This window comes from Schistosoma mansoni, chromosome 4 (assembly GCF_000237925.1).
Source record: "Schistosoma mansoni strain Puerto Rico chromosome 4, complete genome".
NCBI classification, from domain to species: Eukaryota; Metazoa; Platyhelminthes; class Trematoda; order Strigeidida; family Schistosomatidae; genus Schistosoma; species Schistosoma mansoni.
In genome coordinates, this window is record NC_031498.1 from 19605398 (window position 1) to 19619627 (window position 14230).

Below are 14230 nucleotides of genomic sequence, written 5' to 3' on the forward strand. Positions count from 1 at the left end.
AATATTTTTATTTCACAAGGATTGTAAGAAAAAATGAATATTGACTAACAGTGGAATCCATTGTTATATTCCACTGTTAGCCACTATTCATCTTTGCTTACTATCAGCACAATGGTTACTCTGTATCTAAGATAAACCCAAAGCAGAAGTCTCACAAGTATATAGCACATAGTGGTATAATAGATCTTATAGCGAATTGCCAACATAAATCAGAATGAATGTATTCTCATGTTAGAACTTTGAAATAGCCTATTAAATGTAATTGTTTTCTAGCTAATGTTTTCTTTTGAAACATTTGTAATGTTAATCAACTCTTAGATAGTTGATGTAATGAAAAGATCAATTTTATCGTAATTATGTTTTATGTCGGCTCAACGTATATCGAATACTCTGAGCAAAGAATAAAGTATTGAAGTATTCATGTCAGAAAGACAAAAATATTGGATTTAGATACATGAAAACAAGAGAATGTTTGTATGATAAGAAAATATATAAACCATATCATCGTATGAATATATTTGAAGTAAGTATTACCAGGGTATGTTGGATCTTATTTAATTACTCTATGGTCTTAATGATGATTACAAGTGGTGGAATTTTGGCCAGTTTCGAATATAAGATCTCATCAATAAATCTATACCTGATCTGTTAACGAAAAATCAAACTTCACCTATAGGCTTTGACATTCTTAATTATATAGAAAAAAAATCTCCAAAATACAAACTCAGCTAAAAAAGTCATATGTATATATGATCATACAACAACGGGGATAATAAGATTGAAATCTAATGAAGCTAGTAAATGGACTAGACTAAAAATTCGAAATTATTTCAATTAGTCCAATGCATGTGACATAACATCCAATTAAAAAGCCTGTTTTAATTATTTAATTGTAATCTATGCCGTGATGAGACAATTTATCAGATAGTTGGTAAAAAAGTGTATACACACATGTATATATATATATATATATATATATATATATATATATATATCTTTGTCGTTTCTGTTTTAGATACGACGCACATTTGTCAAAGTCAGGTACATTGCAAACAGTCGAATGAAGAGGTAACAAATTTTTTTTGGGCAAACCTATAATTTCTTCACTGATATTGACAGGCAATTTTCATTACAGTTAATCAATTCTTATATAAACATTTAAAACTAGAGGGTGTATCCTTCCCTATTTTACTATACTGCGAACTCTACTCTATCATTATAGATCAGACCTGGTACTTTCAGACGATAGCTTGGATGATTTCACCTTTTTGAATGTTAAACAAATTTGAAATGTAATGTTTATTTTATTGAGCAACATTAAAAAGTTGAAATTTTGGTGCATGTTTCGTAAACTCTATTAGGCTTGAAACCCATCCTAAAGTTTAATAACAATGAGCATAATTGCTCATTATAAGCAAAGATAGAAGGTGGCTAGCAGTGGAATCCAGGATGTGCACAAGATATACATATGCAAATAACAGGTTGATCAATTGAAGTCCTAAATATTAAAGGGAACATTCAAACAAACAATACAAAATGAATATAAATGGTAACTATTCAGTAAACTAGTTTTTCAATAGTGGTCGGCTACTTTGGATCAAAGTTTTTACTAAAACATTAACATTAGTTCATGACAAAATATTCTTCCAGTACTCCTTTGATTTTCATCAATTTCCCACTGAATATCGATTATTAAAAAATATCACTTGGAAACTGAATAAAAACTACCATCTAAGCAATTCAGTTAATCACTGTGTTTGATTTGAGTACAGATATATGGTAATTATATTGTCTTCTTTTTCCTTAATATTGTACAATAATTTTGAAAATTAGGGAAAAGTTAAAAAATTCCTCTACAGTAATTGACTTAAATATTCTGTATTATCTTTATACCTTAAAAGTATTTCAGGCTTTTTTAGTATACAGTTTTTAGCAACATTTATTTTTATTGTACAATTACGATCCAATTAGATCGCGCTTTGATCATAAAAATTATTCATCATCTGAATTGTGTGCAACAGTAAGAAAATAAATTCACTTAGTAATGTTTGTTTAAATCTTCCCATTGATGTTTAGGACTGCAATTGATCAGTCTCTTATTAGCATATGTGCATACTGTGCGTATTGTCTCGATATACCCTTAATTCACAAGCTTTATAAGCAAAGATGAAAAGTGGCTAGCAGTGGAATCCAGGACACGCGTTTCGTCTCATTTGGGACTCGTCAGCTGGATGTACCTGCATCTCAGAGTTGTATCTGATAGTTTATCATTAATCATTCATCCAGCTATTGACTCAGTAGCTGAGTGGATAACACGATGCGTTCGAGGCGAACGGTACTGGGTTCGAGTACCAGAGTGAACACTAACTCTGGGATGCGGGTACATCCAGCTGACGAGTCCCAAATAGGAAGAAACGCGCGTCCTAGATCCCACTGCTAGCCACTAGCCATCGTTACTTATAGTAAGAAAATAGTTACAACTTCATTGTCAAATTATTTAAATGGCTAAATGTTTTGATAATTATACAGATAAAATACTAAGTTGACTCATTATTCAAATTAATTTAATTTGTAATGATTTGGAGTGAACATCAACTCTTCGATTCTGGTACATTGAACTGACGAACGCCAAAGAGGATGACACACAAGGCCTTGATTCTACTGTTAAACATTGTAAAACATTTTGGTAGAATCATTATAACCATCATCATGACCATAAAACGTTCGTAACCAAATGGCTTGCAACATTTCTCATTGCATAAATCGATTTTTGAAAAAAAGTTATCATTCAAACAGATCTGACTTTGCAAGGCTTGCTAGATGGAAAAGGATATTTTTTCGTAGAGACAAGTTTATGCTTGACTTTTCCCAGGACTGATATTTTAATCAAAGACTAAGGAAATATATTTATTTTTTACGCATTAATGATGATGCTTAATTTTTATGTAACTATCATGTTTACCGAATAAAAAATAAAACTAATAAATGAATATTGGTTCAATATCATGTCTGTATACTCAAATGAAACTTTAATATACTTTCGTTACTAAGTAAACTGGCATGAAAGAAGGTAGTTTAGAAACCAGGATATCATTTCATCAAATTGATGAATAATGGCTGTTATGAAGCTGAAAAGAACTAAGACTTTAAGTAACCAATGTTTAACAGCTTTACCGTTTAATCATTTAAACTGTCTGAACATAATGACAGATTACAAAATAAGTAATTCCCACAGAGTGTTTAATTGTGTTTGACGTTTCTGGCATACTTAGTAAAATACACTGATAAAATACTTGAGTATGTTAGCTCACGTATTAAAGTACATATTTTCAGAAAATTAAAAACGCAGGCCTCATTCTATGATACATGAATCTTGTGTTACTTATGATAGTACTTGTTCAACGAAAAAAATCTGAAAATCTGTCTGAATTTTAAAACTGTTTCAAGGCCACAAACTGATGTAAAAAATAATAGCTTTTTCAATGTCATATCTTTTATTCATGTAGTCAACTGTTGAATAAACTGTACGTTTCAGAAGAAAAGCTATAGTACATCTGAACAATCATAATTATCGATGGATATTTATCTAAACAGTAAGAAAAAGTTATCAGATGAGGGTTTTGTGGAGATTTTAGTAATTTAATAGTTGAAATAATGAGTAAATTAAAGCTAGATCACCATGGAAAACCTAGAAGCACTGGAGGGCCGTTTCGTCGTAGTATAGGACTCCTCACCAGTACGCATGCCTTTATCCCGCTTACGAGATTCGAACCCATGACCTATCGATTCAGCAATAATTGACTTAGGAATTGAACTATTAAAGTAAGGGAAATATTAAAAACTTAAAATAATTAGTTTAACTGAAAGTTTAGTCCCGTGCTTCAATAATAGTTCACTTCGATAACCGTTATTATACCAATCTTAACGGTGTATAAAATCAGAAGGCAAAAGGAAGCGGCAACTACATTTTTATTGATGAATGATGCAGACCAGAAAGCTGTGGGCACATGAGCAAGTGTAAGCGAGTGAAACAAAGATGATGCATAGTGGAGATGGCTGGGAAGACAACTCGAGAGTGAAGCAAAAATAATGCGTGTTGGAGATTGGCGGGGAAGACAACTTTCTATAATCAAGCATTACTTAATATTTATAATCAGACAAAAATGAATGACAGACATATGATGAATAGGATACGAAGGGTACACATATACGCTCATATAAAAATATAGTCAAGGTTAATAAGCGAATAATTAACAAGATCAAAATATGACTCATAATGGACAGGCGAATTGGCTTGGCCAGTAACTAGAATGAAGTATATGGGCTTAACATATAAACCGATACTACAAAAGAATTAAATTTTTCAGAAGAAATTCCACTCACTTTTATACTTGTAGGCATTCCTAATAAAATTGGAAATGTATTTCCACCAGAACGATAATCACCATTCCATACTGGTGACATTGTTCCTTGAATTAATTCAAGATTTGTATTTCTAGACCATTGTTCATGTAATATTAATGGATCAATTGAATCATTAATTGTATTAGATGTAGTTGATCCATTTAATAAATTTAAAATACATGGATTATTATTTAAATTATTAAGATTAGGTTGTTGAATACCTAATGTATGCGTTGACCAAGATGGTATATTTGTGTTACCATTAGGAATTTGAAATGAACATAAAGTTTGTGATTTTTGATTATTTGGAAAATTTAATATTCCTTGTAAAATATACACCATAATTCATAAATTTAATCAAAACCATATATATGTATATATATATATATATGTATAATCCCAGTATACAACTGATGTAATTATAACTAAGTGATTGTTGAATGGATTCAATGAATGAACTTCATTGATAAAATAAGCCTTGACAACTAAATTCGCTTGGGATTATTTAAATAAGAGAATGAAGATATCAAGGTAAAAAAAATTTTTTTTTGATAATTTATATAATGAGCTTATTTTTGAAAGAATTAGGTCAAGTGAATTTTTATAGAAGCTCCAGTTTTATAATTTACCTGATTATTTATCTTTTATGATATATACTCATTGTTCAGTGTTTACAGACATGCTCACCTATATATGTATAAAGTTATCCCAGTTGTTAACAGTGACAGTTAACTAACCAATCATATTTTCAATCAACTGCCATATATAATGAACTCATTCTGTCTACACTTGACCATATTATCTATCGATACAAATGCACATGAATAGATGGGCAAACTTGAGTAAAATCAAATATGTATACATATATATATACATACTGACAAATAAACCTGTAATAGATTCAATAAAAGTTTATTTATTTATTTTTTTTTTTTTTAATAAAAATAATTTTGATTAGTTTATTCCCATCGACCAGTATTATTAGTTGGATAATGTTTTAATTGCAAGAGTATATATTAAACTAGGCATTTATGATATTCATAATGTTATTAATGAAATATCGAAATACTATTTGACTTTACATTGTGAATAGAATAATTAAATATTTGACAATAGAATCATTTTTAATCTTTATTTAATAGTAAAAAATGGAAATGGATCACTGGGTGGTGATCAATGTCATGTATGTCAGGTCCTTCTAAGTGGTAATATCTTTGAATGTGAAGCAGGGTGATACGGAATCGAATCCGTCAGGGAGCATCAGTTCCCTCAAGGTTACAGGTACACCTTGCTGATGAGTGGTAAGTAACAAGAAACCTAGGTCCAAGGTTTCCTGTTGACTATCTCCAACCACCATCTACTATATATATATGCCATCACGTTGTCTCAGAGTTATTTCAAAACTATGTACACGATGAATTAAAGTGCCTAACAGAGATTGTAAATCAACAGTTAAGGAGTTTTTGACATCTCAATGATTTTAACATGAACATCAGGTGTAAACAAAAGAATTTTGATCTCATATGCTAACATAATTCCACATCACCTTGTCAACATTCATACTTCGCAAGTGTTACTTACAACTTTCTGTTTTCTTTATGTTGATGTTCAAGCCGAGTGGATAACGCGATGGCGTTTGAAGCGAGGGTACTGGGTTCGAGTCCCAGAGTGAACAACTCTGAGATGCAGGTACATCCAGCTGACGAGTCCCAAATAGGACGAAACGCGCGTCCTGGATTCCACTGCTAGCCACTATCCATCTCTGCTTACCATGCTTGTGAATTAAGGCTATATCGAGGCAATACGCACAGTATGCACATATGCCAATTAGAGACTGACCAGTTGCAGTCCTAACACATCGATGGGAAGATTTAAACAAACTATACTAAATGAATTAATTATCATCTTAGTTCTATTTAATAACTTTCACATAATTTCATAACCATCATTTCGATTAATAAATGCTATTTTTGAAACAAAATAATACAATGATATTTAATTCTTTCATCAAATACCATGCATTAAATAATTGGAAATACAATCGAAAGGCATTAAGAAAGTTAGTTATATTGTCTAGAGGAAACTTTCTGCACTAGATTCTATGTAGGTTTTTCATAATGACGCAATACGTTTATTTGATTCTTTTTCTTTACTCTAAATATAACTTGAAAGAATAACTTGAGACAATTTTACATGAAAAGCATTTTTTTTCATTTGAGAACCATTTTAATTTGTAAATTAATATTTCTTGTAAACTTTTGTTATGTTATTTATGTTATTTATTTATGTTATGTGTGCTGCTGATGTCGATGATATAAGTAATATGTATTATCAGTCGAAAGTGAAATACCTGGACGCAGAAGGTTAAGAAGATCGAAGAAAGGAGAACGAGAACAAAGAATGATTAGTGTGGAAACGAACAAAGAATGAAGTCTGAGATGATTGATTGGCATTTTCAAAAGGAACAGTCAAGCGTGAGAAAATTGATTGACATTTCGCAAATGAAGTACTTACTGTATGGTTCTCAGATTCTACTAAGATGTTCTGTAGTTTTGTATTCAAATACATTCGATTGTCCACACTTGTGTTCTCGTTCACTATAGATAAAGAGGTTTGCAATGTTTATGTGTTCAGTATACAGGTTAAGTTAAAAATAACTTCACCTTTGAATCAGTGGTTGATTAAGCAATGTAACAATTTTGTTTAATAAGATTACTTGCAACTCATCGAATACCAGTAAATGAGTTTTCCTTTTTACACAAAAGATAAATGAATGATCTCACATCTTACTGGTTGCTATTAAATACTCTCAATGATTATTTGTTTTCATGTTTGAAATAGATAGCAACTTCTTTCAAAGTTTAAACAAACAATGTTCATACAAAAATCCGTTTTCATTGACATATCTGTTTAAAAGATATACATAAACCATAGTCCCCAATTTGTTTAGCATAGTTTTCATTATTTTTCTGACATTGATCGAGAAATTCCTACCTTTGTCTAGCTCACATTTCGTATGATTGCAGTAAAGTTTATATTCTGTTCAATTATTTCACTAAATATTCCTTGTTAACTTAAAGTTCTCAATGTACTTTTTTTGCTATAACATACCGAATACAACTTCTATCTGCTTCACTATGGCTTAACCATATTAGTCTCATCTATTTCATGTGTGAGTTGAACTAGGATTTAAAATGATAATTCATTACAGATAGCTGTAATGCAAATTACTGATTTATTAGAATTCTATCATAATGATAGAGATTTTTTTGGTATGTTTAATTACGGTGTATCGAACTGGATTTCATAAAGCCATTTCATGATGTGTACTTTTTAATTCATGTCTTTCTTGAATATTTGAAAAACGTGAAATAAACAAACAAACATTGACAGTTGAATGATTATTACATTCAAACAAACTAATATGAAATCTTATCTGTTTCGGTCACATGTTTAAAACAATGAACAAGACTGGGATTGAATGAATGTTTCACATCATTAGTTTTGTATTCAATATGGATCATCAGAAAAATGTTAATTTATTTAGTCATGACTTGTTTGATACTTTATCTCTTATGTTTTATTTTTCAAAATCATGAATGTGTTAAATTTAGCTCTACTCAACACTCAAGTTTCAAACATTACACCAAATGTTGTATTGGATTATAGAATATGTGACATATCAGTCAGTCAGTCAACTACAACGTAGGACCAGGCACATATATGCATCGGTCCAAGTTGTCATACTTCGTTAGCACAGCAAAGTGAACACCAAATTCATAGAAGTAATTAATTTAGTGGAGTTATTATCCAAAAATGGTTGTATATAAGGACATCGTACAGGAAGAAAGACAGATATGAAGCAATTTTAATCTTCTTGTTTCAAGGAAGACAAAGAGTGTACACATCTGCGCCATTGTGATCGATTATGAACCATGTCACCTAGAGTCTGCAACCATTGGTTACGATAGTCGCGACATATCAGTAAGTATGAATTACAGTTTTGTATTTTCAATCAATTTGCTTCTTTGTTACTATATTCAATACATTATTGTTAATACTGCCGAACATTCTATCGGTGATTATTGTAAAATAATCATGGATTTATTGTTGTATATCTTTGGGAATGAAGAACTTCTTTGATAAACTTCTCGTTCTTATTTTTAACCAGTATATAATACTATTTTAGAGCCGATGTTATCTGATTTAGATGGCTTCACTGTAAACCTTTCATTGTCTTTGTTGACAACATCATATATAAATATTTTAAGAGAAAACTAATCAGAAGGGGTTTTGTGGAGATTTCAGTATTTTTCAAAGTTGAAATCATGAGTCGATTGAAACTAGACCACCATGGAAAACCTCGAAGCACTGAACGGCTGTTTCATTTTATTGTGGTACTCCTCAGCAGTGCGCATCCGCGAACTAATCATTAAGATTTCAGCATGAAAAATATCTGCTTGTTTGATTGATATGAATTTCAATTTGTTCTTGTCCATTGTTGTATTGCCATATTTTGTACATGGATTCGATTTTTCTTCTAACCTGATCTGATTTCTGACCACTTAGCTAGTTTTTCATTTTTTTTATCGTTATTTCAGAGTGTTGCAATGATTGTTAAACTTCTTTTTTTATATCTCTATTTGACTTCAGTTGGACAACACCTGAGAGACAAGAAGCAGTGGACATTCGTATTATCTTAGTTTAAATCCATAAGATTAACCGGAATAGTAAGATAATAAACAAGTCATGTTAATGTAATTTTCTAATGTAAAATTAAATAGGTATTATCGAATAACTGTCGTTCAGTGCTCCTTGTTTTTTTTTTCCAATGAACATTCTATTAATTTCAGTTGATGATAAGAATTTGTAACACCCTTGATGTAGATAATATACGAAAAACACAGCAAGTATAAAGAATGATAAATTTTATTCAGTACTGTGATTAACAGGATACAATTAATTATTTTCCGTTTAGTAATCTACTATCTTACAAAGACATGACTTTCATAAATAAAGAATATTAGTGACTAACGGCAGAATCCAGGATATGCGTTTTGTCTTATCTAGGAGTCGTCAGCCGGATGAACCTTCATCCCAGAGTTGATGTACACTCCAGGATGAATTATGCGTCCCAAAACTCTACTGCTAGCCACCATCATCTTAGCTTATAATGAGTAAATATTAATTCATTTCTTTCAATATTTTCAATCCATTTCAATTTCATTTTATTTTTTAATCCATCTTTATTTATCAAGAGTATTTCTTTTGTTTAAAATGAAAGAACTCATTAAGTTAAATATTGATGATGATGATTTTCTAAGTTGTTTTTAGATAGATTGACAGTTTCTGTCTTTTCTAAAATGACTTTTGTTCCCATAAATGATTTTTCAATTCATGTCAATATCTCGTATAAGTGATTAGAACATTGGTGTTATTGTGATTAATACATCTATATTTCTATCATCACTAACACTACTAAATCTGTTATAATCGTACTTCACTATTATCTTTACTAGTAGGTATAATGCTGTTACTACTACAGATTTCAAACAGTATTTATAAATTAGTTAGTATTTGAATGATTGATTATATCTATCAAGTTGTTAGAAATTTTAGAACAAGACAGAACAACACCCAGTGCGATGGGAATCAGGATTATTTTTATAATAAAACTAATCTATTCTAGGTAATTTATTAGTTATAAGTTTATCATAATTGGTCTTAAAAGAGATTATCATCTGTTTTGAAGAGTAAGTATTGAATTATTCATTGTACTTCATTTGAATTGATATATAATCGTTTTTATCAAATAATGATATACTGTTCAATGTATTTGCCTTCTGATTCCGTAAATCCCTGAACTGGAATCATGCAAAGTAGTCTGATTAATGAATAAAAATACTTATTGCGTAATCACAACATGATATATATGAACAACTAATATTGTCTTGATCAGGGTAACTGTGATATCCTATATTATATGTATACTTGTGTGAAATGCATTAGAATAGTAAGGAAAGTTTGTGAGTATTTAATAACTATGAAATGGATTACCCAACTAATGATAATAATAGATATAATGTAAAACCATAAACTGATAATCAATAGCTACGGGATAAGTCTAAAGAGCACTAACCCTCATCTAGAAAAAACATCTCACTATAGAAAATCGATTAAAACATTGGAAAACAAATTTATTAGAACGATAATTATGAAAGTTATGAAAAAGGAACTGTCTATCAAATCAATTTTTTATATAAAACTAGTACAGAAGAGATAAACGAAAGATAAAGGAACCAAACAAGTAGTATGAAGAATTACTTTGATCATCTATTAAGTCTTCTGTAGCTAATTAAGAAGTAATAGTAGCAGAAATTTAAATCTCAGTAACATTCACTAGATGTATGAGACGAAAGTGAAGCTTTCAAGACCTTTGATTTCATTACTGAGTCAATGAAAAAAAAAACATTTTCTCAACGCAGAGTGATTCCAAATGACCTAAGTGTTGAGAATAATTCAAATTTTTGAATTTTTATTGTCGAGTACTTGCAAGTAAAGCTACAGTTTTTGAGAAGCATGTCTTAAATGTGAAAGAATCATGTTTTGTTCCAGACAGTAATACTAGCCATTTTATCAAACAATCGTCACTAAGAAATCAGCATTTTATTCCATCGTAAAAATAATCTAGAATAACGTTTATTGTGTAACCTGTAGTTCAATCTTAATATCATATTCTTGGGTGCGATAAGTAGAAGGTACTGATTTTGTACTAATTGACACTTATAAATATGGTTTCCATTTAGCCTTTTAAAAATTTTGTTACCCTATTACATTCGAAAAAACATCACTGAAAGTCACAAAGATTACATTCGTTACCTAAATAAGCATGGAATGTTTATAAATCATCTGTCATAGGAGTAAGATTAAAAAGATGAAGGAATTATGGTATCAATAGTTTAGAATATCTCTTATGTCATAATGTCAAAAACAATGAATAACTAATTGAAACATACATTTTGTTAGGTAAAAATTAATGAAATAAATCGAATAAACAATGCCAAACCATTCTTCCTTACCCCTTGATTAGTACGTAACCTCAATTGTTATTATCTTTCCTAGCCTCCTGTAGAGATATATTTTCCATATAGCTATATATACGAATTTACCAATTTCATTAATTATGTAGAAATATTAATTAGGAATGTTCATCATTTGACAAAATATACTAAAGATCATGATATATAACAGTAATATGTTAAACAATATAAGGATACCAAATTGTTGACTTTTATATATGAGTAAAGTTTAGTTGACAATCAACCAATTATCAAATGCATGAATTATAAATTAGTTTATTTATTATAAAAAACCTTTTATTTGGGCATCAGTGAAGTTTAGTCTAAAACTAGGGCACCTCCAAATGTCAAATGCATCAGACTTTTCTTGTTATATAACCATTTTTCTTGTATCTAGATATGGATATAAATAATATTACTAATATTATTAATACTAAAGAGTTACGTCACAATATACAGAAGAATATGTATTTCACTTTTGTAATGCTGAATTATTTATGATTTTTGACGAATTTCAATTATAATATTATTGTTAGTATTACCTTTAGTGTATTCCTTATTAATGTTTTCCAAAAGCTTTCTGCAATTATCAATTTACTCGTCAACACTTGTACCTAAAAGGTTATCAAGATGAAGGATGAAGACTCTCAAATAGGACATCTTAGATTCCAGAGTTAGCCACCATCATCTCAGTTTATAATGCTTGTGACTGAAGAAAATATCGATTTAATTCACACGGGACGCACATATGCCAATAACAGACTGATCAATTTCGGTCCTAAACATCAATAGGAAGATTTGAGCTACCAATACAAAATTGAATTAAACTTCAGTTTATTGCATAAGATAGCAGCTATCAGGACTCAATAGCTAAGTGGATAACGCAATGGTGTTTGAAGCTAGCGGTAATTGATTGGAATCCCGGGTGGACATCAACTCTGGGGTGCAGGTACATCCACCTGTCCCTTCGCATGGCCAGACCATTGTTTGTTTTCAGTGTTTGACAATATTTGGTCTTATCCTTTTGTTTACCTGACTGATACTGATGAAAATATATGTTGTAAATAAGGCAATCAGTCTAATTTAACATAGTTCAAAATTAAATGATGAAGTGAAAAGAAACTAAGGTTGTTTTATTCTTTCTATCTAAATTGTTTCATACTTGTCTCTCACTAAGTAAATTTTATATAAATATTAGTGTATGAATATCTGGGCAGCATCATTGATGAACACGTTGGATCTGATTCAGATGTGAAGGCGCAGGTCGGCAAAGCAAGAGCAGCATATTTTCAACTGAAGAACATCTGGAACTCAAAACAATTGTCAACCAACACCAAGATCAGAATTTTCAATATAAATGTCAAGACAATTCTACTGTATGGTGCAGAAACTTGGAGAACTACGAAAGCCATCATCCAGAAGATACAGGTGTTTATCAACAGTTGATTACGCAAAATACTTCGGATCCGTTGGTCAGACACTATGAGCAACAACCTACTGTGGGAGACAACAAACCAGATTCTAGTGGAGGAAGAAACGATGAAGAAGCGGTGGAAGTGGATAGGACACACATTGAGGAAATCACCCAACTGCATCATAAGACAAGCTCTCACATGGAATCCTGAAGGTCAAAGGAGAAGAGGAAGACCAAAAAACATATTGTGCCGAGAAATGTAGACAGACATGAGAAGAATGAACAAGGATTGGATAGAAGTAGAATGGAAGGTCCAGGACAGAATGGGTTGGAGAATGCTGGTCGGCGGCCTATGATCCATTGGAAGTAACAGTCGTAATTAAGTAACTAGTGTATGAACGTTTAGAAATACAAGAGTTGAAATGAATTCACGCTATTTCACAATATTTGTTGTGAAATAGTGTTTATTAACGTTTCAAATCTTTATTTCAAATGTTCAAAGTAAATCATACTATCATAGAAGAGGAAAACTCAGCATGAGGTTGTATTGATTGTCAGTTTAATTAACTTCTACATTTAACGACGTGAAAAATCCTATCTTAATTTCACATTTGATTGAAATAGATATTAAACAGGAAATATTTGATAAGGATACAATAATTTGTAATTTATAGATGGATCAGTCTACTGAATTATTAAAGCTTACTGTTTCAGTCATATTTATTTTTAATTAAAAGAACTATGTAACATTTGTGACAGATTTCTGATTGTTTTATCAATCATGTATGAATCTTGACCTTGTTTGATCAACGAAATAGACAGGATTACTCTCAGTGTTTACAGAAAACACTAAAATAGGATGACAGCAAGAATGTGAAGTATATTTGAAAAAGATGATTTTAAAAAAAGAGTGTAAAACAGTTGTTGAGTAGAACAGTCATGTAATGGGTTGTTTGAAAGTGACTTTCCATAAGGATATATATCTTTTTGCTTATTTCTATTTAGAGAATTATTTGTTGAGACCAAGGTTTATCAATTGAAATTTAAAAACGTTTGTATAATTCCAAGACCTACATAAAAACTATACATTCATCACAAGTCATTAAGCTGGACGTTTGTAGTGATACTTACATGGAAAATACCGTTATCAGATTTTCATGCAATCTCATCTTTAACATTCATTTAGGTCATAATTGGTGATCTGAATTCATTCTAAAATATGTTAAAGGATGAATGCTATGAAAACTAACTGTTATTTATTATTGTGCAAAATACGATTAAACTATACAGATGTAGAACAGCAATGTTGGCCTGTCATATTAACATGAACCAG

The 14230-nt window shown here is 30.5% G+C and overlaps 1 protein-coding gene and 1 non-coding gene across 2 annotated transcripts in view; one reads left to right on the forward strand and one right to left on the reverse strand.

Annotated features, from left to right (window-relative positions):
* Positions 1-4464, reverse strand: part of Smp_081700 (hypothetical protein) — a gene marked incomplete at both ends in the record, with an annotated part of 23207 nt that extends 18743 nt beyond the window's left edge. Inside the window, one exon of the mRNA XM_018797111.1 lies at positions 4384-4464. Coding sequence (XP_018652185.1) covers positions 4384-4464 — 81 coding nt within the window. The remainder of the gene's footprint in view (positions 1-4383) is intronic.
* A 1545-nt stretch (positions 4465-6009) lies between these two features.
* On the forward strand, positions 6010-6079 carry Smp_tRNA_01449_Gln_TTG.1.1. Its single transcript has one exon. It is a non-coding gene (tRNA).
* The last annotated feature ends 8151 nt before the right edge of the window (positions 6080-14230 follow it).